Source organism: Drosophila tropicalis, unplaced genomic scaffold (genome assembly GCF_018151085.1).
Source record: "Drosophila tropicalis isolate 14030-0801.00 unplaced genomic scaffold, ASM1815108v1 contig_593, whole genome shotgun sequence".
NCBI classification, from domain to species: domain Eukaryota; kingdom Metazoa; phylum Arthropoda; class Insecta; order Diptera; family Drosophilidae; genus Drosophila; species Drosophila tropicalis.
The window spans coordinates 20,182,729-20,209,947 of NW_027173070.1; the positions used below are offsets into that span (position 1 = coordinate 20,182,729).

The 27,219-nt window shown below is 40.9% G+C and overlaps 4 protein-coding genes across 4 annotated transcripts in view; 3 read left to right on the plus strand and 1 right to left on the minus strand.

Moving 5' to 3' along the window:
* Positions 1-275: 275 nt before the first annotated feature.
* Zip42C.2 (Zinc/iron regulated transporter-related protein 42C.2) lies at positions 276-1,481 on the plus strand. The gene is made up of 2 exons (XM_068290004.1): positions 276-1,203; positions 1,270-1,481. Exons 1-2 carry the CDS (start codon positions 276-278, stop codon positions 1,311-1,313), a joined length of 972 nt encoding a protein of 323 aa, XP_068146105.1. The 3' UTR covers positions 1,314-1,481.
* Positions 1,481-3,072, plus strand: Zip42C.1 (Zinc/iron regulated transporter-related protein 42C.1). Its single transcript, XM_068290003.1, has 2 exons — positions 1,481-2,650; positions 2,854-3,072. The coding sequence occupies exons 1-2, from the start codon at positions 1,549-1,551 to the stop codon at positions 2,892-2,894; spliced, it is 1,143 nt and encodes a 380-aa protein (XP_068146104.1). The 5' UTR covers positions 1,481-1,548; the 3' UTR covers positions 2,895-3,072.
* A 520-nt stretch (positions 3,073-3,592) lies between these two features.
* LOC137577560 (protein MTO1 homolog, mitochondrial) lies at positions 3,593-5,713 on the plus strand. The gene has a single exon (XM_068291055.1). The coding sequence runs from the start codon at positions 3,607-3,609 to the stop codon at positions 5,575-5,577; it is 1,971 nt and encodes a 656-aa protein (XP_068147156.1). The 5' UTR covers positions 3,593-3,606; the 3' UTR covers positions 5,578-5,713.
* Positions 5,714-8,673: 2,960 nt separating this feature from the next.
* px (plexus) overlaps positions 8,674-27,219 on the minus strand; it is an 82,628-nt gene continuing 64,082 nt past the window's right edge. The window contains 5 exon segments of the mRNA XM_068291753.1: positions 8,674-10,245; positions 10,247-11,178; positions 11,239-11,290; positions 11,292-11,966; positions 11,968-12,017. Of these exon segments, the coding sequence (XP_068147854.1) occupies positions 9,013-10,245; positions 10,247-11,178; positions 11,239-11,290; positions 11,292-11,966; positions 11,968-12,017 (2,942 nt within the window). The 3' untranslated portion in view covers positions 8,674-9,012.

Below are 27,219 nucleotides of genomic sequence, written 5' to 3' on the forward strand. Positions count from 1 at the left end.
ACAATTTTCCAAAGTATTAGCATATTTCCATCAATTTATATTGAGAGTGAGTGAAACAGCTCGCTTTTGTGAAGCTTCTACAACAAAGACTAAGTTAGTCTGGCCGTCTACTTTTCCTTTTATCTAAACACCTTAACTTAAGAACTTAAATAGTATTTACCACAATTGCTCGATATCTCTAGATAACTTTTATATGTATGTATTGAAATTGAGACGATTTCTTTTTGTATATAAAGAAGTCTCATTTTAGTTTGAGTTCTTATGTAGTTTTCAGCATGTCTGAGAATCATCAGTTGGTGGTGGCCAAAATAGTGGCCATTGTGGTCCTTTTGTTGGTCACATTGATCTTTTGTTTTATCCCCTATCTGCTGGATCGGTTCTACAAGTGGACGAAGCGCAGTCAGAGCAATGCTCGAGACTTTCTAGTGGTTCTATGTTTGCTCAATTTTGGTGGTGGTGTCCTTATAGCCACCACATTTGTTCATATGTTGCCTGAGGTGCTGAAAGTGGTGAATGCTCTACAGGAATGCGATATGCTGGCACCCACACCATTCGGTTTACCTGAAGTTCTAATGGCCACTGGCTTCTATTTAATGTACTCCATTGAGGAGATTATGTATCTGGTGGTCCGGAAGAGGCAGCAGCGCAAACTGCAACCAAAGCAATTAGTGGAAATAATCGAGAAAGATCAGCAACTTGAGATTGAAGTAAAAGTGGAGGACGATCAGCAGTCGCAGCCCATTAAGAAGGTGTCGGAGCTGGAGGAACCCAATTGGTTGCGTGGTCTTGGCATAATAGTGGCCCTGTCATTGCATGAACTATTCGGAGGCATGGCCATTGGCCTGGAGATGAGTGTGGATACCGTGTGGTTTATGTGTGCTGCAATTGCCTGCCATAAGCTTGTCCTTGCCTTTTGCATTGGCATGGAAATCATGATGGCCCACACCAGATGGCTAATTGCGGTCATCTATCTGGTCATCTTCTCCATTGTTACGCCCATTGGAGTGGGCATAGGCATAGCTGTCAGTGAGACGGCTAGTGCCAATCAGCCCAGCATTGCGTCGGGCATTTTACAGGGTATAGCCTGTGGCACTTTACTGTATGTGGTCTTTTTTGAAATTGTTGCCAAAAACCATGCCGGCTGGCGTGTCTTCCTCTCTTCCCTTGTGGGTTTCGTCCTAATGTTTGGTCTTCAAATAGCAAGTAAGTTGAAATTGAAACTCTTTGGTAAAAGTCGTGTCCAGTAAATTTTTTCTTTATTCCTTTCAGTTGGCGAGGCCTCTGGCAAAAGTCATTTCGTATGTCCGTCTTAGATGGATCTCTTTATCATAGAGAAAGTCAGAATTCTCAGAATTATCCCAACGACAAGTAAGCCCACGAACAAATCGAATATCTTACCAAATTTGTATTGGCTAATTCATGTAACGCCCGAAATAAAAAGCAAGAGATAAATTATTTTGATAATGAATTGTTGAACGTAATTCCTCATATCAGACAACGATCAGATTTGTGAATTACTGCCATTGAGTGATTGATATATTATTGTCGATGGAACGATGGTCGAAGTTGTTCGATAAGTTGGTCAGTGGAGCAAGCGAGTCAAATCAGTTACTGCTCGCCATTCGCAACGGAAAGATGGATCGTCATGCCTTGCTGGTGGCCAAAATTGTGGCCATGGTGGTTCTCATTGTTGTCACTGTGGTCTGCGGTAGTCTGCCCTATATGCTGGATCGTTGTTTTAAATGGACACAAAAAGATCCGGAGGAAACACGAAGGTCCACTGCGATACGTTGCCTAATCTATTTTGGAGGTGGAGTCCTGGTCTGCACTACATTTCTGCACATGCTTCCCGAAGTAATTGAAATTGTGGAGAAATTGCAGTTTTGCGGCAATTTGGATATGACACCCTTCGCCCTGCCCGAGATGTTCCTCTGCACGGGTTTCTTTCTGATGTATGCCCTGGATGAGGTGATGAATGCCTTCGTGCATCGCCATCAGAAGAAATTGAGTCGCAAGGAATCACTGGCAAGTGCGGCGTTTGAGAGGGGACACAGCATTCGGCATAGTGTCCTGGTACGTAGCTACAGAAAAAAGCAAGAGAATTCGGAGGCCGAGATGGTAACGGAGCAGCCAACTCATCAACGCAACGATCACCAGATAAAGTCACATGGACATGCTCACTCCCATATGCCAGTGAGTGATCCATCCGGATCCTCGATGCGTGGATTAGGAATTATATTGGCACTATCCTTGCATGAACTCTTCGAAGGCATGGCATTGGGATTGGAGTCGACAGTAAGCACCGTGTGGTTTATGTTCGCCGCTGTGGCCGCTCATAAACTTGTCCTTGCTTTTTGCGTGGGAATGGAACTGCTGGTGGCTCGCACACGCTCTTCGCTGGCTATTATCTACCTCATTACCTTCTCGATAGTCACACCTATTGGCATTGGTGTTGGAATCGGCATTAGTCAGCAAGACGCAGCCGGAGCCAGTCATCCGAGTCTCCCATCGGGCGTTTTACAGGGTATCGCCTCGGGTACATTGCTCTATGTGGTGTTCTTTGAAATTCTAACCCAAAATCATGCAGGATGGCGCGCCTATATTGCCGCCTTAGCTGGCTTTGCTTTGATGTTTGGGCTCCAGATACTGTGTAAGTGTGACCACTAAAAGTGACTTAAGACGATTTTGACTGACATTCGCTATCAAGCGAACGGAGCGGTCATTGCTCGGCGTCTATCAATGACAGGGTCTTAGTGGGTATTACTGGGGTGTACATACCTACCTACTTTAGTTTGATTAAGTAACCGATAGAATAATCATTTTTTACTCTCTTTCTCTTTATCTCTCATTCAGCTGACGAAGCGGAGGGCGATGATAGCATGACGTGCTCCTAGATCTATCAGATGGTATCCACTAGTCACAGTCAATAGCAATATCAATATCTACAATATTATAATATAAGCGTTAGATTGATAGATTTATGAGTCATACATGTATATAAATATATACAGTTTATATAATAATTTGAACAGTGCCATTAAAAGTATAAAAAGCTTTAGAAAAAGTCAGTAATTTAAATACAAGAGCTTAAACAATTTATATCTATATTGTTTACCAATCTATATACATAAATATGTGTCATAAATCTGAATAAATTTAATCATTATACGAATTTCGTTCTTTAAAACTAATTCTTTTATTAAATAGCAGTGCTAAACTTACACCTACATAAAAATGTTATTGCAAACTAAACTAGAGGTCTTTCATTAATCACGTAATCCGAACTTTTGGGAAATCTGAGCCCTATATCGTCAATTCCCATAATAATAATAACAATTTCTATACTCCCACCACCCTCTGATGCGTTCCACGATTTCAAATCTTATAAATTCACAAACAAAGATGTTCATTTAAATATGTATTCATGTTCATTTTTGGACTTGTGATATATTTCGAAAAATTTGCGCGCCAAAAACACTATTTGCACAGTGAACTGGTTCCGATAGCAGATACCACCAAATCGACATGTTTGATTATCGATAATGTATCGACATTTTTTTTGCAAACAGCTGATTTGCATTTAAACAACAAAACAGTGGGAGAAGCATGCTTAACTTACGCCACTCTCTAATCCGCAATCTCAGCAACAGGAGTCGTCTGAAATCAACCCATTCCTTGCCAGGTGACATCTATGATGTCATTATTATCGGTGGCGGCCATGCGGGAACAGAAGCCTCATCGGCAGCAGCTCGAATGGGAGCTCGCACTTTGCTGTTGACACACAAACTGGAGACGATTGGCGAAATGTCATGCAATCCCTCATTTGGAGGAATAGGCAAGGGGCATCTGATGCGCGAAGTGGATGCCTTGGATGGCGTGTGTGCCCGTTGCTGTGATGTCTCCGGAGTGCATTATAAGGTGCTGAATCGACGCCGCGGACCGGCTGTGTGGGGTCCTAGAGCTCAAATCGATCGCCAGTTGTACAAGAAGGCGGTACAGAAGGAACTTGGGGGTACAAAAAATCTGGAAATACGAGCAGCAGCCGTGGATAACCTCATCATAGAGGATGACAAACATTGCAAGGGTGTTCTATTGGCCAATGGTGAGGAGGTACGCAGTCACTCGGTGGTTCTTACTACAGGAACATTTCTGAGAGCCCACATTAATATCGGATTAGAGGTCCGTCCAGCCGGACGCATTGGAGATAAGCCGGCACAGGCCTTGGGTGAAGCCATTGATAGATTGGGCTTTCGTATGGGTCGACTGAAGACTGGTACGCCGCCTCGAATAGCCAAGGATAGTATAGATTTCTCCCAACTACAGCGACACGATGGTGATAATCCACCCAATCCCTTCTCCTTCCTTAATGAGAAGGTGTGGTTGAATGCCGAAGAGCAAATACCCTGCTATCTGACCTATACAACACCCAAAGTTAGCAATATAGTTCGTGATAATCTTCATGTCAATCGGCATGTTACAGAGGAGATTACAGGACCCCGATACTGTCCATCGATAGAATCCAAGATTTTGCGTTTCGGTGAAAAAGTCCATCAGGTTTGGCTCGAGCCAGAAGGATTTGACAATCCTCTGATCTATCCGCAAGGCATTTCTTGTACTCTGCCCTTTGAGGAGCAAGTTGAACTAGTCCATGCCATCAAGGGTTTAGAGAAGGCCGAGGTAGTTCAACCTGGCTATGGTGTGGAGTACGACTACATTGATCCACGCGAACTATATCCCACTTTGGAGACGAAACGGGTCTCGGGCTTATTTTTTGCTGGACAAATAAATGGAACCACCGGCTATGAGGAGGCAGCGGCGCAGGGTATTGTGGCAGGAGCCAATGCGGCGGGCAAAACACTTCACCAGAACGATGGCAAACAGCTGACCATTAGCAGAACTGAAGGTTACATTGGTGTCCTCATAGACGACCTCACATCGCTGGGCACTAATGAACCCTATCGCATGTTCACAAGTCGAGCGGAATTCCGTTTATCGCTACGACCCGACAACGCGGACATGAGACTCACCCAAAAGGGTTACGATTTTGGTCTGGTCTCTGAGCAACGTTATCGTCATTTTCAGCAAACGTTCGATAAAATCCAAGCTGGCATTGAAGCCTTAAAGAATCTGAAGAAACACAGCAATTTCTGGAGATCGTCTTTGGGTCTACCCACGGCAAAGGCTTCGGTAGAGAAAACGGCCTTTGAGATGCTCGGAATACCAGCAGACAATATCACAGTGGAACAACTACTGCATCTCTGTCCCGAGGAGTTGAGTTGGCCAGACTGCGATAAAACCTCATCGGAGAGAATTAAAATCGAGGCTCTCTACTCGTTCTTTGTGGCCGAGCAGCAACAAGATGTGGACGAGGTGCGGCGAGAGGAGCGTCTGGCCATACCCTCGGACATTGATTACTTCTCCAAAACATTAAGTCTCTCCAATGAAGAACGCCAAAAACTAGCTCTAATTCAACCGCTGACAATTGCCGCCGCCAGTCGGATACAGGGTGTCACTCCGTCGACGATTGTTCGGCTAATGAAATATGTGAAGAGGACAGAAATCGCTGCCAGCACATAAATTCATAGATTCCTATTTAATTTTAAATTAATTTTAGGTTGTTAAAGATTTGTAAATGAATGCGAAGGCAAATTGTTTAATCCTTACGTACAGTTTATTTGATAAAATCATAAATGCCTTATGTAAAGTTGCACAAGATTGTTTAAATTGTTTGTTTTTGTTTTTTGTTTTGTATTGATTACGGTTTTTCGTGTTTTGTTTTTGCCACATGGTTGAATGTTCCTTCCGACCGGAATCCCCGGATGTGTAGGCTGCTTGCAGTTAGTAGGTTGTTTCTTATAGTTGTTGTCCTTGATGTGATTGCTGGTGATGAAGATGAGTTGGTGGAGTTATTGATGATGTTGTTGGATGTCCTTTTTGCGATCTGTGACTGACTGTTTTCTGTCTGTTTTGTGTTTACTTTCCGTTAGCTTACAATTTATGTTTTACACACACAACGAAGATTGAGGGAGAAGTACATTTATTTTATTTATTTTTAATTATTTAGTTTTTTTTTTTTTTGCTTTGCTTTTTTTGTTTTTGTTACTTTGTGTTTAGGTTTTTTCTTTCTTTTGTTTTGTATTTGAAACTATTTTGGAATTATCTTGCTTGGGATTAGCCATCGCAATTACTTTCTGGGTATTAATTAAGTACATAATTAAGTATTCGTTTTTATTTTTGGTTTTGTTTCTCAATGCGCGCGCCAATTCGATATTCAGTAATCAGTTATAAGTCATAACTTTTGCAGAATTCTATTTAATTGCTATTAATTATTAAAATATATATTCATCATTCAGTTATACTGGTTCTTACACAGTTTTTGTTGCTGGCTTGAATGTGTTTGTTTTTTTCAGAGGGGACGAGGGGGAGAATTTGAATAAGGATATCTGAATCTGATCGGAACATATGTGTCTTTCGAGTGTTTTTTTTTTTTTTTTTTATGTGGAATCGTTTGTATCTGAATTATCTAGTATTAGCTTGCGGCTTTATACTTTTGGTTTCGGTTTTGGTTTTACTTTTCTTTACTTTCTTTTATAATATCACAGATTGCTCGAGATTTATGCATTAAAAATTAAAAATATAAATCTTTATTATGTTTTACCAAATATATGTATGTATATGTTTAAATACTTATACATATATATATATATAAGTTTGTTTAATTGTAGGCAATCTCAAATACATAAAATAATAGGATAATATGAAAGAAAACATATTTGAAAGGGTTTATAAAATTATCATTATAATATACATATAAGTATGTATGCCCTTGCAGTTAAGAAACCAATAACTATTAGAGTCTGTAATCATATCCTAGGGAACAGCAGGACAGGTAAAAGAAACGAACCTAACAACAATCCTTACTTTTGAGCTATTTCAATTTAGTTCGAAGTTTATCGAAAAAGTAATTTTTTGTTATTTTTAGAAAAAATGAATTAATTATTCTGATCTACATATACATATGCTTCTTCATATCACAAAGGCAATCGGATAATATTATAAAATGTCATCAGTTTCGTTTTGTGCCATAAAGGATATTCAAATAGCTTAGGCTAGAATTTTAAAATTTTATATATTCCTTTCACAATGTGAATCTATAATACATTGCAGATATAATCTTTAGAATCTTTAAGCTGCAAGAGTATATACATACATACATACATACATCATATCGAATCACCGATATTATCATACAAGGACGATTTGTTTAGTTATTATTATTTTTATTTTTTGTTCATTTTCATTATAGGAGTTGTGTTGTTGTTGTTGTTGTTGTGTTTAATGGCATTTAGCTACTTACTATAAACATCAAATATAATGAGACATTGTGACCATATTATTCTTATATCATGTTTACTGGATACGCTTTTGCTATTTTGTCTTGTTTTGGTTGGATTTACGTCTACAATTTGTAATCCAAATAATATAGAAAACAAATAAACTGAACAAAATGATTTGAATGTCAAAAAATTTATATTTTTAAGGGCCAAAAAATTTGGAAAATAATTCATTTCAAGCCTTTTGCATTTCTAACTAAATCCATTCCAGATTATCTCTTATTTTCTTTTGTTTGGTTTATCTTATTTTGTTGGTTTTTTTTTGTTTTTTGATTCGTTATCTAAATTTCAGTTCCGTTTTTGTCCGTTTTTCAGTTTTAGTTTCTTTTTTTTTGTTTTGTTTATAATCTTTTCCATTTTCGTACTCTCCAAATCACAATTATTAGCAATTTAAGAATAAAATATACATATATATATATATATATATATAGCTACTCAGTTATGTATTGTATATTTTGTGTATATATATAAATTTCTTACTTGATTTTTTAAGGTTTTTTATTTTTTTTTTATTTTTATTTTGGTTTGTTCATGTTTCAGAATTTTTTTTTTAAATTTTTTCATTTTTTTATTGGGTTAGTCTAACTTTACAGCTAATTTTAATTTGCACACAAAAACTACACTCAAAATTTCATAATATTATGAATTCCATTTCTAGATTTATACAATATTGAATTTTACATTTCATGTACTTAGAATATATATATTTCAGATTTTATATTTTTACAAATTACAAATAGATTCGGTTGGATTTGGATAGGATTGGATTGGATTGGGTCTAGATAACACCGAGAACAAACAAATATCTGATATCTGATCTGTTTATAAAGAGGGGATGGGGCATGGGGGGAAATGTGTCTTACATAAGTTTATGTATGGTTATTTTTTGAGATGAGAATGTATTCCAATGGTTTGTCCACGTCTTTCACTCTAAAGCTTGAGAAACTCATCGAGCATCCGTTTCCGCTGCTGATGGAGAGCTCTTTCCGAGAGCAAGTACATTCCGACATCACCGAAATTTTTCATTAGTTAGTTATTTGAATTATTGAAGAGTTGGTGTCATAATGCTGTGGCCTCCTCTGTGCTGTTACTGCGTCCCAGTGAGCTGCCCAATGCCGGCTTCGAGCTGTTGTCTTCTGTGAAAAATGAATGTTGGGATTGTGGAAAATGTTTGATTAGCTAGAGGAGAGAGAGAGAGAGAGAGAGAGAAGTAGGAAGAAGACATTCTTCCCTTACCAGAGAAATCATAAATTGTGAAAATGAAAACAAAAATACCAAATCGTAAACAAATAAATGATTTATTGAGGCCATTGCTAAGATGTAAGATGTTAAATAAAGAGCGAAAAATAATAATAGTAATTAATTAAACATTAAAACATTTCGAATTGGATCTAACCAAATCTTGGCAATACATTACAAAAAACTCTTGTATAAATAAAGATTTTTCGTTTTCTTCTTCTTCTACTTGTTTGTTTGTTTGTTGCTGTCTGTTTCAGGATTAACAACTAAATTATCTCTTAGTTAATTTTAACTGAAGGTAGATGTTTTAACTAGTTCTGGTCCGTCCGATTCCGAGGCGATTTCTTTGAAAAACTTAAACTTAAACCTAATCTCTCCCTCATCTGGCTGGCTCGGCAAGAGGCGTGGAGGCACTTGTCGATACCTCATCGCTGGTTAAGGCTGATTTGGTGGATGTGTTGGCGCCGGTGTCGGTGCTGGTGCCGGTGCCAATGGCAGTTCCAGTGCTGCTGCTAACCACAGGCGGGGAAGTGGTGCCACTTGTTGTTGATGTTACACCACCACCACCACCGACACTGTTGCCATTGCCATTGCCATTACCCGAGTTAGACACTGTGTCAGGGGAAGAAGAACGCTTCTGCTCCTCCTGACTATCGACACCCAGATCTGCTGATGCAGTTGGGTTAGGTGTAGTCGAGGGTTTCGGCTCTACAATCTTTGGGGTCTCCTCTTTACCTGCTGCTGTTACTGTTCCTGCTGTTGCGACTGCTGCAGCTGTTCCCGCTGAAACGCCAGATATACCTCCAGTAACCGCTTGTGAGACATTCGTCTCCGTTGGTGGACTAGCACTGCGCCGTGATGAATTCTCCGGCGAGCTATCTGGGAGCAGTGTCTTTTCTGCAGTGGCTTCCGCTGCCAATTTTTTTTCAGCCACAGCGGGTGGAGTTGAGCTCTTTAGAGGATCCTCTTTGATGCTATTATTCGCCGTCTCCTTGTTCTCTTGGGCCCCGTTGGACTCAACGCCGTTCAGCTCATGGTTGGTGGGTGCTGCCCCACTACTGGCGTTGGAGGGAGCCTGATTGCTGGAATTTGAGTTTGATCCGGTCAAGTCGAGAGTGGCCGGCTCATGGGTAGTGCTTGCCGTGGCGGCCGCTGCCGCCGCTGCAGCAGCAGCAGATTTCTCGATCAACGCGGATTGCTGAGCAGCTGCAGCCACTGCAGCGGCAATGTGATGCCTCATTGCATGAGGACTTCCGCCGGTTCTGGCGCCATTTGCAGCATTCGCCGAGCTAGTCGGTGTGCTGGGTGTCATCTTCGGTGAACTGGGGTGCTGGGATATACTCGGCTGCTGTTGGTGAGCAGCCGTTGGCGTCAGGCCACTGGCCGCAGCTGTTGCCGCTGCGTGCATGGCTGCTAGGTGACTAGGGTGATAGAAGTGGCTCATGGTGGGAATGTGTTGAGAGCTGGGCGTGGAAGTTGTGGGTGTGGTGGAGCTGTTGACCGTTGGGGCGGCTGATGTGTGGGCCACCTGTTCCGAGCTGAGCTTGACGGCTGATGTTAGGTTAAGACTGCTGTGGGGCGAGGATGTGGATGAACTGGTAACAGTAACGGGGGGGCATGGCGGAGCTAGTTGTGGGGACAGCTGCCCCGGCTGAATGCGGATGGCCGGCCAGGGAGGCGGCAGGATGATGCGGCGATATGTGGGGATGACTTAAATTCAGGCTATGAGGATGGGCGCTCAGACCCAATGCGGCAGCCGAGAAGCCAGCATGTGGATGGGGGGCTAGGCCCATGGCTGCTTGCTGCAAATGATGCTGCAGATTGGGGGGTGGTCCGTGTCCTCCTAGGCCGGGTGGTAGACCAGCCATGCCGGCCAAATTGAGACCCATGGCGGCGGCTGCGGCTGCTGAGTGAGGACTCTGCCGTTGTGCTGCATTGGCTGCTGCTGCATGATAATGGGACATGCCCGGTAGTCCATGTAGGGAGCCGGGTGGTCCGCGCAGACCCAGATTCAGATGCGGCATCATGGAGCCGAGCAGATTCCGATTGAGTGGGGAGTACAATTGATTGGAGTAGTGATGGGAGGCATTAAGTAATTGTTGTTGACGCTCCCGCTCCCTTGCCTCACGCTCTTCTTCGCGCATCTTGCGCTCTCGGGCTTCCTTCTCCTTTTGCTCCCGCTCCCGCTGTTCCTTCTCGCGCTGTTCCCGTTCACGCTGCTCCTTCTCGCGTTGCTCTTTCTCCCGCTGCTCGCGCAATTCGCGCTCCTTCTCCCGCTGCATCTCTCGTTCGCGCTCCTCTTCGCGTGCCAGACGCGCTCGATGCTCTTCCTCCAGTTTCAGACGATCGTGCATGGCCGGTGAGATGCCCAGCGCTGCACCTGGCATCATGGAGTACAGGTGGGAATAGGGCGATGCCATCTGCGGATACAAAGCGGCTGCAGCTGCATGAGGATGCGAGTGATGGGCACCAGCTCGAAATAGTTGGTAGCGATGCTCCAGAAACAACGGATCCGAGTACGGCAGTCCAGCGGGGTTCAGAAATGCTGCAACACGTTTGAATTTAAGCCGGATTCAAGATATTGTAATAGCATCTTTTGACTTACCTGCTGGCGGGAGTCCGGGTAGACCTGCAAAGTGCGAATAGGCCTCTAGGGGGGAACGGACCAGCTGGATGCATTAGCCTATCATCCGATCTGTATGGCTGGAAACCACTTCTGGCCAGCAGCTCTGGTTGCATGGCTGCCGCCTGCGGCGTATGACTAAGTCGGGCGATTTTCTCTGGCGGCTGTGGCGACGGAGGCGAACGCTTTTTATTGGCTGCGGCAGCTGCCGATCGTTCATCCCCGGGAACACCACTGCCCACCCGTTGCTCTCGTCCGGCTGACACCGAGTTCAGAGGCACGGCTGCTGATGCGTTCGAAGGCTGCTGAGGATTCCCCGATGTGGGTGGTACATCCTCCTCTTTGATGTCTGCTTGCTTGGCCAATGTTCGCAGGGCTGCGGCAAAGGAGCCGCGATTATTGGCCGCATTCGCAGCCGCATTGATGGCTCCTGGTGGCATTCCCACACCGGCTAATTGCTGTTGCACTGCAGCAGCCACTGCCTGTTGATGGGCCTGATGTTGTTGCTGCTGCTGTTGTTGCTGCTGCTGCTGTTGGTGTTGCTGCTGTTGCTGCTGATGCTGCTGGGAGGGCGAAGGAGTGCCGCTAATGTGATTATTGGCCAGACTGTGGTTCAGCAGGCCGGCATTCGGCGCTGGTGGAGCCGGACTGTTGGCCACAGGGCCACCAGCTCCTGGCGGTGTCTGCAAATGATGCGGCACAGGTATGTGATGGGGGGGCCGGACTGGTAGCCGGTCGCTTCTGGCCAGCTTTGGGCGGCACTGAAAGAAACAAAATTTCAATTTATTAAAATCACGTAAAAGTTGTGAGAACTTTGTCGAAAACTTATACACATAGAGCGGGGAATATTATAAGATTAGTTAGTGTATCGATGTTTGACATTTTGGAAACGTTTTTTCCAAGTTTAAAAATTGTAAACCCCACTGCCACTCGCCCAACCTTTTATCTTTATATCTGTGGAACAGCTTCCTTTTTGGCCCCATTTCATTGCGGGTTCCAGTTGGAGAGACAAAGAGGGAGATAGTGGGGTTGGGAGGGTAGGGATGAGGCAGCGATAGGGGAACGGATTTCCTGTGCTAATAACTGATTGATGTCGCCTGCTGTTGCTGCTCCTGCTGCTCACCAGTTTTGCCGCCGCCACCGCGTTGCGAGTGAACAAAAATTGCGTATACGCCTCGTTGCATTTGCTGGCAATTTGCATAGCGTACGGTGGACTCCAAGCTGTGTTCGCAAGAGGCAGAGGTGAAAGAAAGAGAGGAGGCGGATGATGAGGGGATAGACCCCTGAAACTTGAATTTCGGACACGGTCCTCTCGTTCAGTCATGCAAAGAACCAGTCAGCCATCCAGCCCACATGTAACGATGCCTACGCACTTACCTACCATCCGTTCAATCCATCGTTGCCCCGGATCCATCCTACCCTACCTACCATGTAGGCTCATTCTTTTGAAGGTTCTCCCCCACCTCCTCTCCCATGACCATCTCCCTCTGTCGTGGTAGCAAATTGCACGCCCAACGAATTTATCGATTCTTGTTACTCGTTTTGGGTTCGCCTGTGAAATTGCTTTCAGAATATGACAGCCACGCCCCGCTTGGCACCGCCCCGCCCCTTTCAGGTCATCTCAGGTGCCCCGATTCGCATTCAATGCCAAATGGAATTTGTGACGATGACAACGACGACGAGAACGACTACGACGAGGAATATATGGATGCAGGATGCATTTCGGGACCCCAAAAAAATAAGAAAAAAAACCTTTTTGCAAGTCCTTTGTGTGCGAGTGTACTTTAAAGCTACGACGAGGAGATGGAGCCACCTTGGAGTCCGGCCATGGTCCACCTCCTACTACTCAACTCAAATAAATTTGCATTTTGCCCAGAGGGGAAACAGCTGCTGCAGTTGTTGCTGTTGGTCAGTTTCCGATTTGGTGAGCATTTTGTTTTATTTATTTACTGACTTTAGCCGAAATAACCAACAAAAACCAAACTAACAAACTGGGGAAATTCTAAGGGTAGAAGAAGCAGAAGAAGTGGAAAGTAGAATCCGGTTGCTCTCCCTTATCCTCATGTTGCTAGAGAATTCATTTAATGAACGAAAAATGCATTGAAGAATGCAACTTGAATTCTGGTTTCAACTGTTCCAAAAACTTCTGATGACGATTGCGATAACGTTTATGAGAGAAGGATGTATGGGGTGTGTGAGGTGCGGGGGGCTGGAAGAGTCATGTGCTGCATGTGTATTTACCAAACTAAACCGAAATAATGCCCGAAACTGCAGCAACGCAGCAACAACGTCGATGTCGACTAACAACAATAAAATGCCAACGACTGTGAATGCGAATGAGTTCAGATCCTGCCTAGCTCGTGCTCCTCCGCCGTCTCCTCCTGCATCATTCTTTACCTACTCCCTCTCTCTCTCTCTAACAATATAGCCTAGGCCATGCCAGCGCAAACAAAAGCCTTGCCAATGTATTTGCCAGTTTGCCTAACTCTGCCTGTGGCACGACAGCAGCAACATCAGCAGCAGGAGCAGCAACAACAATAAGAACTAGGGTAGTTAGCAGCAGAACCTCTGCCATTGCTTTTGCACCCCACTCCTCCCATCCGAGCCACCCACTCTTGCTGCAGCCATGTTGTTTGCCATGAAATGCCCGTTTGTTTGCATGGGTTTTGTGTACTTCAACATGGGTTGAACCTGGAACGGGTCCGGGACAACTGGCACTACCATCATCACCATCACCATAGCCACACACACACATACACACAAGCTAAAGCCCCTATTCTATAACTGCACTGAGCCTCTCTCACGTCACTGCGTACTCTTTTTTTCTCTCTCTCTCTCTCTCTGTTTCATTGAGAACCAGCGATTTGCAAGCATCAGCGATATTTGCCTGAATTTAATCAGCGTAGAAGACTTTCGCAGGGTAACCCAAAAAAAAAGGAAGAAATTCAGGCATACATACAAGAAATGGTGAATGGCTTCTATATACAACTTCATTGGAAACTATTTCAAGCTCAAAGTTATGGTTCCTAAAACTAAGCCTCTCTTTTAACTACTTTTAATTGAATTTTCCCTAAATCTATCCTTAGTATTGGGAAACTAATAACGATTCAGTTGCATTTAAACATTCAAGTGGCCAAAACCGAATACTTCAGTGTTTTTGAGTTTTTTTCTGGGAAAGAACAAGGTCCTTCGAAGAAATATATATCTATTTTAAGAAATTTCAACTATCTGATAGCATTTGCTTTCAAACATTGCAATGATTGATTGATGACACAACAAAAGCTGCGACCTATTCACGCCCCCAGTCTAATTGAAATTCCGAAACAAAGTAATAATAATAATAATAATACAAAAAAACAACACAACAATAATAACAACCAGTTTATATATGTAATGATAATCGAAAATCCGTTTATAAATAATTAAGTAACACAAAATTTTGTGCAATCCCAGATCAACAAATCGCATAGATTTGGCTTATCTATCATTCAGTATCCTTTCACATATCAAATGCGAAACCCAAAGGGAGATTTTGTTTCGTTTCATTTCAGTTAATTTGGTCAAATGCAAATGCAATTTACTAAAGTCAATTAAATGGACACTCCACCCGCCACTTCCATCTCCTGCCCTTAGTTTCCATCTGTTTCGATGTGCCATCCTATCCGTGTGTGTACTCTTCCTTCCCCATAACACCCAATTTGAGCCCACAAATCATAACTGCCAATAAATAAATGTTAAATAAATTATTATCGGACACCACCCTCTGCCCCCCATCCCATGCCCTTTTACTGATGCTTGCTGCTTGTATAATAATGTACAAGTATTTTGTGTTTTGTTGTCACATTTGGCATTTTGGGTTTGGTCTCATTGCTGCAAAATTGGTTTTCTCGCTTGGGTAAATTAAAATGTCACCGATTCCGAAAATGACCCCAAAAACCCAACTCGAACTCAAACCACATACAGAACGACCGAATAACGTATGGAAAGTCTAAACTGGAGACGCGGAGGTGGAGCGGAGGTGGCCTGAGGTAGTCATCGCATTGTATGTACAAATAAACACATGCTAGAAAGAGGAATGGAAGTGGAGGAGGAAGTGGAGTGTCGTCTCAGTCCTCCTTCATGTAAATGAAGTATTCAACGCCAACAACAAATTCCTTTGTCCATGGGTTTGGAGCCCGTTTTGTGACCGCCCCATTGAAAATGTCGCCGGTTGCATGCGATTATTCCACCACAACTAATTACAGTGGCAAATGGAACAGGCTGCTCGACGGCTATCGGTTCCAGTAGTTGCCTGCCTGAACGCCCGCCCTCCTCCCCGCCTTCCTCCCACTGTGGCCAGGACATGTTTAGGTCAGCCACAACACATTCCCATTTCGCAAATACATATGTACACTCAAAAAAGCAGAGAGAGAGCACTTGGTGTGGGGTGTCTACGTGTGTGTGTATGTGTGTGTGTGCGTGTGGCCCCATGAATAATTTATTTAATAAATACACTCACAATTAAATCAAATGCGAAAATTGTGCGGCCAGGCAGGACATATGAAATATTTATACATCTCTCCCTAAATACGGAGCTCTTTCGAAGTAGAAATAGTCAATTGAAATTCAACAGCAGAATAATAGAATTTTAGTTGAATATCAAGATGAGTATTTCGGTATTAACTAATTAGATAAAATTCATGAAACAAAACATATCTAAGGACCTCAGCTATTTTAGTTATACAGATAACCGATAACTAATTAGTTCAATTCCTTAAGAATGAAGAATTTAAAAAGTTAAATCAGAGTAATTCCGGACTGAAAGTCAAAGTAACTTAGAACTGCTTACTTTCGTATCAGAAGTTTTGTTGAAGAGAAAATTTGAGCAAGAATATGTATAATATTATGTTTCCAATTGTGAGAGTCTTTCACTGATAGAAACATCATTAAAAGTACATGAAGATGAGAATAATACTTTACCTCAAGGTATTGGAATATTCGATAAAATGGACAATTTTGCCTTTAGATAAACAAGATGTCATGTTTTAATATGAGCATCGAAATGACTCCCCTAGTCCTAAAGCAGTTTCTGTTAGACTCGAAAATCTTGGCGAATTGATTTACCCAGAATATTTGGTACAAATTAATTATATATTGGCTTTGAATCTCCGCCCTTTCGTAAATATAATGCCCATGCAAAAGTGACCACCTTTCCTCTTTGACCATATCCGGTGCCTGTTTCCAGCAGCAACCCGTAACCGAGACCAGACCATACAATACCATGCCATGCCATGCCAGAGCCGTCAACTGCTTCAAAATGGCTGCGGTTTCATATGCAATTATTTGGCGTTACGACGACGACGACGACGACGACGTCGACGATGACTATGACTATGACCAGGATAGGCCAGACCAGGCCAGGCCAGGCCATTGCTTCTCCAACTACTTTGAGTTGGCGTTGGAATTGGATATGGAGAGAAAATGGGGTGCTGGAGTTGAGAGTTGGGAGCTGGGAGTTTAGTTAGTTTGCAGCTCATGCATTAATTATTGCTGGTCTGTTGCGGTTGGAATGGCCGGCATGGAGCACACGTATCCAATGGATAGCAAGACTAACAACAACAACAACAACAACAACAAAAAGAGCAAAAACAACGACAACAAGGAGAACCTTAACAGCATCTGCCATGGGCTGGACCAGAGAGACGACCACAGCCTCTGCCTGCCCATCAATTTTGGCCAGTGGGAGTTCGGTTGGATGCCTGGTCGGTCGGTCGGTTGGTTGGTCGTTCGTTTGGTTGTTTGGTTGGATGTTTGGTTGGATAGTTCTGTAGTATAGGCACCACCATTTAACTAACTGAAATTTCCCCCATGATTTTCGGGTCATACTCATTGCAAATGTGTGTGTGTGTGTCTGTATACACACTCATGTGTATGTTTGTGTGTGACAAATATGTATTCGCCTAGGACGAAAACAATAAATAAATATGCATAATAATATTATTATATGTCATCTAGAGAACAAAAGATGCTATCCAAAATTCAAAGCCATTTCATTATAAATTTATCACTGAAAGAAACTCATAATGAGGATTTTGTTGGAAACTGATTCTTAAGACGTCTATTCAAAATTGATAGATATTGATATTGATTGATTGTTGTCTAAAAATCAAGCTCATTTAGATTTGGGGATTTGCATATAGGCATATTTATCAATACATCCCACAGCTAACTGTTCTTAGACTATGTTAAAGTCGTCGAACTAGATACATAGTTAGTCGGACATAGCTTACATTTGGGTCAAACCTCATTTAAGACTTACATTCAGACTAATTCAAACAAGTCAACTTGAAACTATTTTCATAAATCTGTTTCTATTCGACAGACTTTTTTCCTCCTGGACTCTTGGGTTCTTAGATTCAAATTAGTAATCATACTAATAATTATATAAAGCTGTGGTTTTAAGATAGTTTCATTTAGAAAAGAGTTCAAGATTTTGATAAAGGAAATTTCTTAGATTAACAATTAAAAGATGAAAAATTAGAAAATAATGAGAAATAAGTGAAACCATTACCATTAGCGACACTAAAGACATTAAGTTTAAAGAAATCTTTATTTACTATGGACTGGGAAATCAAATTCGTCCTAATTAATCTTATAATCAATTTAGTATAATCTTGTTTAATATCAAAAGTCTCGATAGAAGAGAAGGAACTTGGATAAAGAAGTATTTTTTCTTAACAAAATATTGATTTGAATTATTTTGGGAATATTTAAACCTACCAATTAAAGATTTGTACTTCTTTATAAGTAAATAAATTGATAATATTAATTCTTTTCATTGACGAAAATTTGTCATAGGATCTAATTTTCTTGCCATTGCATTTGTTTAAAATTTTTGTTCATTTTTAAAGAGTATTTGAAAGTCAGTGACCGTTTGCAATGGTTTTCTGTATTGCTTGTTTGTTTTTTCCCTCTTCTTGACTATCATTAAATTAATTTCATAGAATTAAACATCGATTTACAGTAATTTGTACAAACAACCTCCCTGCTACTGTCCCCCTTCCCAGGATCGCTTAGTTCTCCATACAAAAGGACACAGGGAGGTTCATTTTAATTAATTGGAAAAGCAAAAGCATTTCAGAAATTTTGTCTACAAGACGGCAAATAACGTTTGAATGCATTCCGGCACGCAGCAAAGGACAAGAGCAAAACAAAGTGCAGTAGTAGTAGAAGGAACACAAAAAAAAAAAAAAAAAAAACCGGAATGAAGGAAGAAAAATGTTTGCAAACTTTCGTTTCGCATTCGTACACAATTTAAATAGTTGCAGCGGCACACTCAACACACAAACACACACGCACAACCAACAGACAGTTGCACGACAAAACAAGTGCCAGGAATCACGAATACACAAAGGCAGGCAGGAGCCAGGAGTAGCAAGTACCAAGTTCTGGATCCTGGGCTCTGCGAGGAGAGCAACCACCAACCACATACTGGTCCTGGTCCTGGTCCCGACAGTGCTAGAAATTGTCTTGCACAAGCATAGAATTCCTTACTAGAGTCTTCGACAATGTCGGTCGGCATGTCCAGAATGAGGCAAATTCCACACTGAAAATTCCCAGCACGCGCGTAAGAAATGCACAACTTCATAGCATTCCAAGTGCAAAACGCATTCATGGCGAGCATAAATGAAATTCCAAACTCCCAAGAGAGACCCCAGCCACAGATGTAGCCAGAGCCAAAGGCTGCTTTCACCAAGGCCCACACTCCACCTAGACACGAGAGCACAAAAGGTAGGTGAAAGCTCGCTTTTCAACTGACCTTACACAGCAAGGATGTGAAGCAGAGGGTTAAGTAGTGGCCGAGAGGTTCACATTTTAATAGGCTAATAAGTTTACTCTATCCAGGACAAACAAAATATTATAACTGTATAGATACAAATCGACATTCTTTGAACAATTGAAATATCTGTTTAATGAAACAATGGGCAATCGAATGAATAAAAAACTGACGTCCAAACACATTGACATAAACATGGTTATGTCTTGAAAATGAAACCCAAAGATTCAAGCAAATATCGAGAACTTTGATTAGATCAACGTTTGTAGAAGAAGAGGTAAATCGCTTTCCTAATTCACTAAAAAGTTCATATTTTTTAAAATGTTATATAAACTTAAGTGAAACAACGCAGTGAAATCCCTCAACCTTGAGAACTGACCAGAACTAAAATATTGAGAAGATTGAACGAGTTAGATAACAGTTCATAGTATTTAAACAAATTAAATATTTAAAACATTTCCATGTTGGTCCAATTCTATCAGTTTTCGATGCTAGTTGACAAATAAATCTAGTCAGAATTTGTCAGTTACATCATTTTAATTTTTTCACAATGAAATACAATATATCACAAAATTGACATTTTTACTATAGTCTTCTATCAATTTTGGTTTACAGGGTACAGAATATTTGCAATGGTAAGTATATAATTGATTTATCTTTTCCAATTTCAATTAACTTGTTAAGTGGACTTGGCAGAAGAAACTTAGACACACAAACACACAACTTAATCAAAAAACAAGTAGACACAGAAAGAAAAAAAAAGAGAAAACAAAAACCATTGCCCAACTATAAAAATGTCGGATGAATGTGTCCTTAAATGAACAAAGCAGACGGGAAAAAGAAATAGAAAAGAAGGCCCTACTGCAGGCATATGCCACCAACAGAATTTCCAAGTTGAAGGCAGGAGAAGTGGTCGTTCGAGTTTCAAGGCAAATGCAGTGGGTCGGTGGTGCTGTGTGTGGGTGTGTGTGTGTGTGTGTGTGATATCCTTTACATTTTTGCCCCATTCTGGGGTCTTTTTCTCACTTTCAAAGCCAACTCATATGAGTTGACAACACTTGAGCTCGTAGCCTGCCGGCACTTACTTTCCGCCTGCCCCAACCCATACACTCCTATTAAGTGTGTGCGAGAGAGATAGAAAGTTGGAGGGACTGAGCCAAAGGAAACTAGAACTCTGGGGTTTTCCTTCATTTCCTTTGGACTTTGGTTCGCTGCGTTTTGTTTTAGTTACAACTTAGATCATCGTACTTACAGTCTCTGCTACAGTTGTCATTTACTTTGACATTCTTCAACCAATTTGCATTAAAATTTTGACTCAAATTAATGTTGTTTAACTCACCTGCAAAGTAGAAAAGAAATAAAATTTTAATTAGTTTTGATTATTTTGCATTTTAATGATAGAATGGTCATGGCTAATCATCACAGAAATTAAATGGAGCTAAACACTCATCATTCTTCTGCCTAAGCCAAATCGGTTTAATCTTTCCACATAATTCTCCACTCTCCACTTCACTTATTACCACAAGTTCCATTTGCAAAAGAATGAAACGGGACAAGAGCTAATTCCGCAAATCCGGCCAAATGTTTCACAGAATTGGATTGGTTTCCCTTTTTACTGCTGCGTCTACACTTTGTGTGTGTCGTCTAAGGCCTAATTTTGTTATAAGGGAGATGAAAAACTCAGACAAACACACACACACTAACAACCGAAAATCCCAACAGCGGTTCAGTCGATGGGTTGGTCTGTCAATCTGTCGGTCTGTCGCCCAGTCGGTCTCAGTGTATCCTAGTCGAATAAGAAGCAAAGGCGACGAGCACTTTGTTAATCCCGTATTTATGCGCAATTACGTATTTTTCGCATTAGTCAGCCAAGCAGTCAGCTTTTCCTATTTTCTTTGCTCTGTTTTTCTCTACGTTTTTCTTCAACAGAATTAGGGGATGAATAAACGAGAGAGGTAGAGAGAGAGAGAGAGAGACGAAGAGGGTGGAGTGGTTGGGAGGAAAGCGAAAAAGGAGTCAGAGAGTCGGTGTGGCTGGTCTTTTGTGCCCTCAACAGTTTATCCTTTTGCCACAGTCATGTTATGGCTGCCTTTTCTTGGCTTACAGCCCCTGTTCCTGTTGTCTACCGACCACCTTCTACCTCCGCCCCTGCCACCGCCCCTATCCCAGGTCCCTGATCCTTGTCCGTGTCTGCTGCTGCTGCAGCTCCTGCTGCTATTTTCTCTTTATCTTTCTAGTGAAAGGCGTTGCCAGCAGCTGTCGCTGGCCTTTACTGCTGCGGGTCTACCTCTCCTGTTCCTCCCTCCCGTCACCTTTACCGTCTCAGTCTCAAACTCAGTCTTCGTCTACGTCTCGGCCTCTCCCCCTGCTTCAGTGTGCCTTGTCTTGAGTCATTTACTTTTTACTGCCGCATAATATTGTCCCGATTAGCACAAACACAACGTTTTACCACAAAATCATCATCATTAGTGACGCTAACGCAAATGCTTGGGCTCTGTCCCTTCCTTGCACAGTGGCACCAGAGATGATTTGTTTACAAACCGAGAGAGGGAGAGTTAGAGGGCAAAAGTGGAAGTACAAAGACAAAATGCAGAAAGCGAATGCAGAAAGAAGATATGATATACAAATTTGACGAATGCATTAGAGGAAGGGAAATTCTTTTCATAAGGTAAAAATAAGGAAAAGCCAAAACGAAGCAAAGCAAGAACAAAAGGAAGCCAAGGTATACGAGTTCATGTTCCAAGGGAATAAGCAATGAAATCGTGAAATCTGATTTAACTTTTTGTAGTTTTAAAAGAGAGAAGTTATTAATCAAGTTATATAAAGACTAAATATGAGTACCAACAATTTTGTTTGACTTGTGGATTGCAATTTTGACTGTCAGTTTTCTAAGGTAAATTACCACTCCATAGATTGAAATTTTACTTTATTTTGTATAACAAATGTAAAAAAATGTTCAAACTAATTGTACGTTTATTTTCTTGAGTTTTTGTCTATCAAAAAATAAATTTTCAAAGTATTTTCTTTAAAAAAACGATTTCTATTATTCTAAACTCCATCGATATTATTTTTTCATAAGTAAAAAAGAATTTCTTCTGATTTAATATTCTGATTATTTGTCCCACTGTGCCTTGGGCCATGAGAAGCAACAAAGCAGAAACACGGCACGAATTGGCAAGGACGTCTCGCCTCACTTTGCCTTGCCACGGATCACTTTACCAGCAGCAGCAGCAGCAGCAACGAGCCAGGAACAAGGAGGCAGTAAAATAAGCAGCAGGCGGTCGTCGGTTCACAGTCGACGACTGTCGGCGGGCGTCTATTATGCGAAGGCATCATTTAAGGGGATTATTTTATTTGGGCTCTAAACAATAAAGTGGGTTTATTAAAGGCAGCCGCCATTTGCACTGCCCCGGCGACGACTGTCTCCTTGTGTGAGACTCTGTGTGTGTGTGTGCTGGTGTGTGAAAGGAACACTGGCAACTTCAGCACTGGGATAAGGATAAAGACTGGCCGGATGGCCGTGTACAAAAGATGTTGCGCTATAAAAGTGCAAAAATGTGTTTTTCGCTCTTAAAAGTGGCCCCCACCGACCAAAAAAATAACCAACTTCAGAATACTACACAACGCTCCTTGTTAAAAGAACTCCTTCCACCATTCCACCATGCCTCCTCCTTTTCATCGTTGCTGGCTGCTTTATTATTTCTGTAACTGTTTGTACAGTTGTGTGAAGTGACTGCAACTTGGCTTTATCCTTCTTGCTGCAGGTCCTCAGGCATTTTCTTTTTCGTTTTGTTATATTGTTTAAAGCGAAAGATTTTAAATTGAGTTTTAATATGCATACTGAGCCCTTGCATCATCCTGTCTTATGCACACAGTTGAGAATGTAGAGAAAAAAGTCCTTTTTCTCTCATATCTACAAAGCAAACGCAAGCATTTTCAATTATACACAAGTTGCCACACAAGTAGAAACTATCTTAAAATGCATAGGGGGTGAGAGAGAGAGAGAGAGAGAGACAAAGAGAAGCTGTAGCTAAATGCGATTACAACATACCCAAAAGCTGATTAGCTAGAGAGACTACAGAAATGATCTGGCTAAAGTTTCAAACGTGAAATTCTGTTCATTTATTAAGTTTTTTGTTCGAGCTGAAACTTATTTTGTTCCTGTCTTTGATGGCTAATTGATTTAAAGTGACAAATGAATGAATGCATTTTAAACTTTGTCAAGAGAGACCACGGAGAGGAAAGAGGCTGATGAACTGAGCATACACCAAATTACTTTGCTTGACCAGACCAGAAAATATCGCATAAAAGCCAAAGAGACACATACACGCACACCCACACACACACACACACTTGAGAAAACTTTTTCGGACCAAAAACTTTAACACCCAAAGTAACCAAAGTTCAAACAAAAGACAAACTTTTTGTGGTTGACATATTCTTAGCGAGCCAGAGACGGAAGAAAAGGTTAAGCGAAACGAACTCACTTTTACACTGACTGAAGGGTGAAAGGAGGTAATGGGTTAAGGGTCATACGTGTGTGTGTGTGTATGAGTCGGTATGTGGGTGCAAGTGTGTGTTTGTGTGACTAAGCTGACAAAAATTTTGCCCCCAAACCACAAAATGGAAACTTTTTCCGTAACAGACTGCAAAAATTTCCATAAGCAAACACCAACGAATTTTCCTCTCTTCTTGTTTTATTTTTCTCCCTTCCTTTTTTTTCCATACAGAGGGACGTGTGGTTAGGCCAGGAGAGAAGGGGGGGTGTGTAAAATACTGTTTTACTATATATGCTATATTAAATTTGGTTTTGTGTTCATATGTACGTGTGTGTGTGTGTTCTGTGGTGGGCGTGGCTCGCATGCGGCTGGCTTTTAGTGTCAAAGTGCTGCCCCTTCTCATGTCGCTCGCATCCATTCGAAAACGAGGCAAAAAAAAGGTGCAGATGTCGTCCCTTCTTAAATGCTGCCAACAACGAACGACAACATCATGTTAATGACTCTGACCCTTTTGTCAGACAGACCAGACCCACCGACCGACAGACGGACCGATTCAGCATAAGGAGGAGAAAGATTAGGACCTTGGGTCGAATGGTCACTCTTGTCTTAAGTAATTGGCATACAAATTTACTCACTCACATACACAGAACACAAGACCTCCTTTGGCCCCGGATGTTTAAAAACCATGACTAGGTTGTACATCTCCTCTAACCTCTTATGCATCTCTGGAATTTGTAGGTCGCTTTCCCCCCCTGTTCCCCTTTCTAACTCAAACGAGTATGCCTCTTCCTGCCTGACTGCCTGCCTTCCGTTAATGTCTTTCCAGACAATTGTGTTGTCATTTAATGTAGACTCCTTTCCAGAATTGTTGTTGTACACGTTGCTCTACATTAATTTCCAATCCAAAACCATGTACGAGTAGTATCTTTTAGCTACCTACCCAGCAGTGGCAGCAGCTGCCACTTCTGCCAGGAACTGACATTTTAATTGAATAGCCTAGAACAAGAGAAGAAGATGCTGAGATGTCTGTGTGTGGCACTGCTCACCATCCCGTTGATGATGGTGCTAAGCCAGAGAGAAGCAAGGGTTTCAGATACAAAATACTTGAGTGTTGAGTCTTGTCTATTCTCATGTTGCTTGTTTTCTGTCGCTTCACAGTGTGTGCGTGTGCGTGTGTGCGTGTATGTGTGTGAAGTGGAGTAGAAGTGTGAAGAGTTTATTGTAATCGCCTACTTAGACATTGGCACTGTTTAATTTAGACATTCACCAAATTATACGAAGGGCTTGCTCCCGGGGGAAACCAAATTCTTGTCATTTATGTTGTAAATTAACTAAATGTGCGAAATATTTCAAATTTTTAGCCTCTTAACACAGTTGTCAGCCATGTTTTCATGCTTTCGCTTCATTTAGTTGTAATTCCCAACTAGTTCTAGTATGGTTAACAAAGTCTGCTGATGACAGAACTTGTTAGTTCCCAAAACTGTCGAGCCTGCTCATTCGAAACAATATAAGAACCTGCAAAGTAAAGTGACCCGATAGATATCAGAATTTAAAGAACAAAATAACTACATTACCTATATACATAAATGTCAGTTTGTAATCCATCCATACATATAAAACACATTTATCTCTTCGAAACCTTGTCAACCTTCAACTTGTTGTGACTTCCTCACGACATCGCAGCAAATCCATGTCAACGTTTGTGTAAACATATTTTGACTCTTATATGACACCGTGACTTATTCTCAACGCCTTTTGTCTAAGGTTAAATTCGAAGGAATATTATTGTTAGCGTTTATCTGAAACCGCTTTGACAAATGTTTCTCCGATTACCAGGAGTCATTTGCAGGGTTGATTTTGCATTATTTCCATGAAAAATATATCCAAGAATCAACGATTTTTGGAAAAATTACTTCAAAGGAGAACAGCTTATAGTCGTTGGGAGACACGTTAAGGAAATGTTGTCTTAAATAAAAGTGACTTTAGAAAGTGATTATAATAATGACATAGTGATATTCAGGTCTATTTGCAGAATGGAATGATCTAAACCGATTTGAACTTATATTTCACTATGATTAAATCAAGATTTATAAAGATAAGTGTCTAATCGTTCAACTCTTTGTAACTCGATTTATGTTGCATATCTAACTCTATTTATGGTTTCGATAAAAGCCATTTCATATTATTAGCCATCTAATCGAATTCTTTGTATAATCATGTTTGCTTATTATTCTTTCTGTTTCTTATTTTTTTTCGCTTAACCCCATAAAAACAATTCAGTCAGCAGTCGGCAGTCAGTCAACAGTCTTTCAGTACTTTCCCAGCATCTTTGTTTGTCTTTGGATTTGTTCACAGTTTGTTATTTTAAGACGTCTGTTGCTTCATATACATGTATCTATCTATATGTACATATGTATGCTTTTCTGTGTGTTCAAAAAACAATTCTCTTGAACACACTCATTGGCCATAGATATACACATATTATGTATATATACATATATATGTATGTATGTATATGATAGATGTGCGCTCCACACATTATTTACAGAAATTATTATCATTTCAATGCGATTTTCATTGCTTTTATTGCCGTTGCAAAGTCAATATTGAACGAGTCTGTCCGAGAACAAAGCAAAAGACCCTTTTCAAGATACAATGTATACAGAATACACAACAACAATAAGAACAACAATACCTTTATATGGTACAATTAATTGAACAAGTCAATCGAATGCCTAATATTATTTTCATAGTTTATTACTAAATAGAAAGTTTATTTGTCTGTTCGCATTCTAATTCGATTTACCGCAAACCAAAAAAAAATAATCAACAAAAACAACAACTACACACACACACACACACCCAGAAATAAATAGCGACTAAAATTATCTGCAAAATTGCTGCTACATTTGTTCATGTTTATTTACATTGATGAACAAATGAATTACAATTGTTTATTGCGGCAAGAAGGACGAGCCAGATGTAATGGGTGGGAAGTACACTAACAACAACAACAACAACAAGAACACCAACAAATAATAAAAACAATAAATTCACCTGCAGTTTATTTAAATTTTAAATGACTTTGTCGTGGCTAAGACCATAATTAAATCATATTAGTTATGCAAATGCCGAATGCCAAATAAGTTAACATGGTCAAAACATAAAATAGTAAAGTACACTAAACAACAATCAAATTATTCCTTTTTTGAATAGTTATTCGACAGTCAGAAGGACGAATACTTATAATATTTCAATATTTATTAAAATATTTTAAGGTACCGTAAGATCCACGATAATTCAAGTCGTTTCCGTGAAGTGCTTTACGGTTAACAGGAACCACTAGACCATATTATAAATACATATCGACCCATATTATGCCATCATACTTTTGAAATTGTAACATTCTGAGGTGAAATGGGGCAATGAATGTAGATCAAAAAAAAACCCAAGGGATATATTTGAGTGGACAAATTTGTGTTGATATATTAGATAATAATAGATATATCATTCTGATTTCTCAGGTGTATATACACCGCTGTTTATCTGAATATGTCTGAGTGACTTTTTCTTTGCTACCAATTAGGGATTACCCTAAAATATTTTAGATTAGAATATTTAAGATTAAGAATATTTAAGATTAAGGTA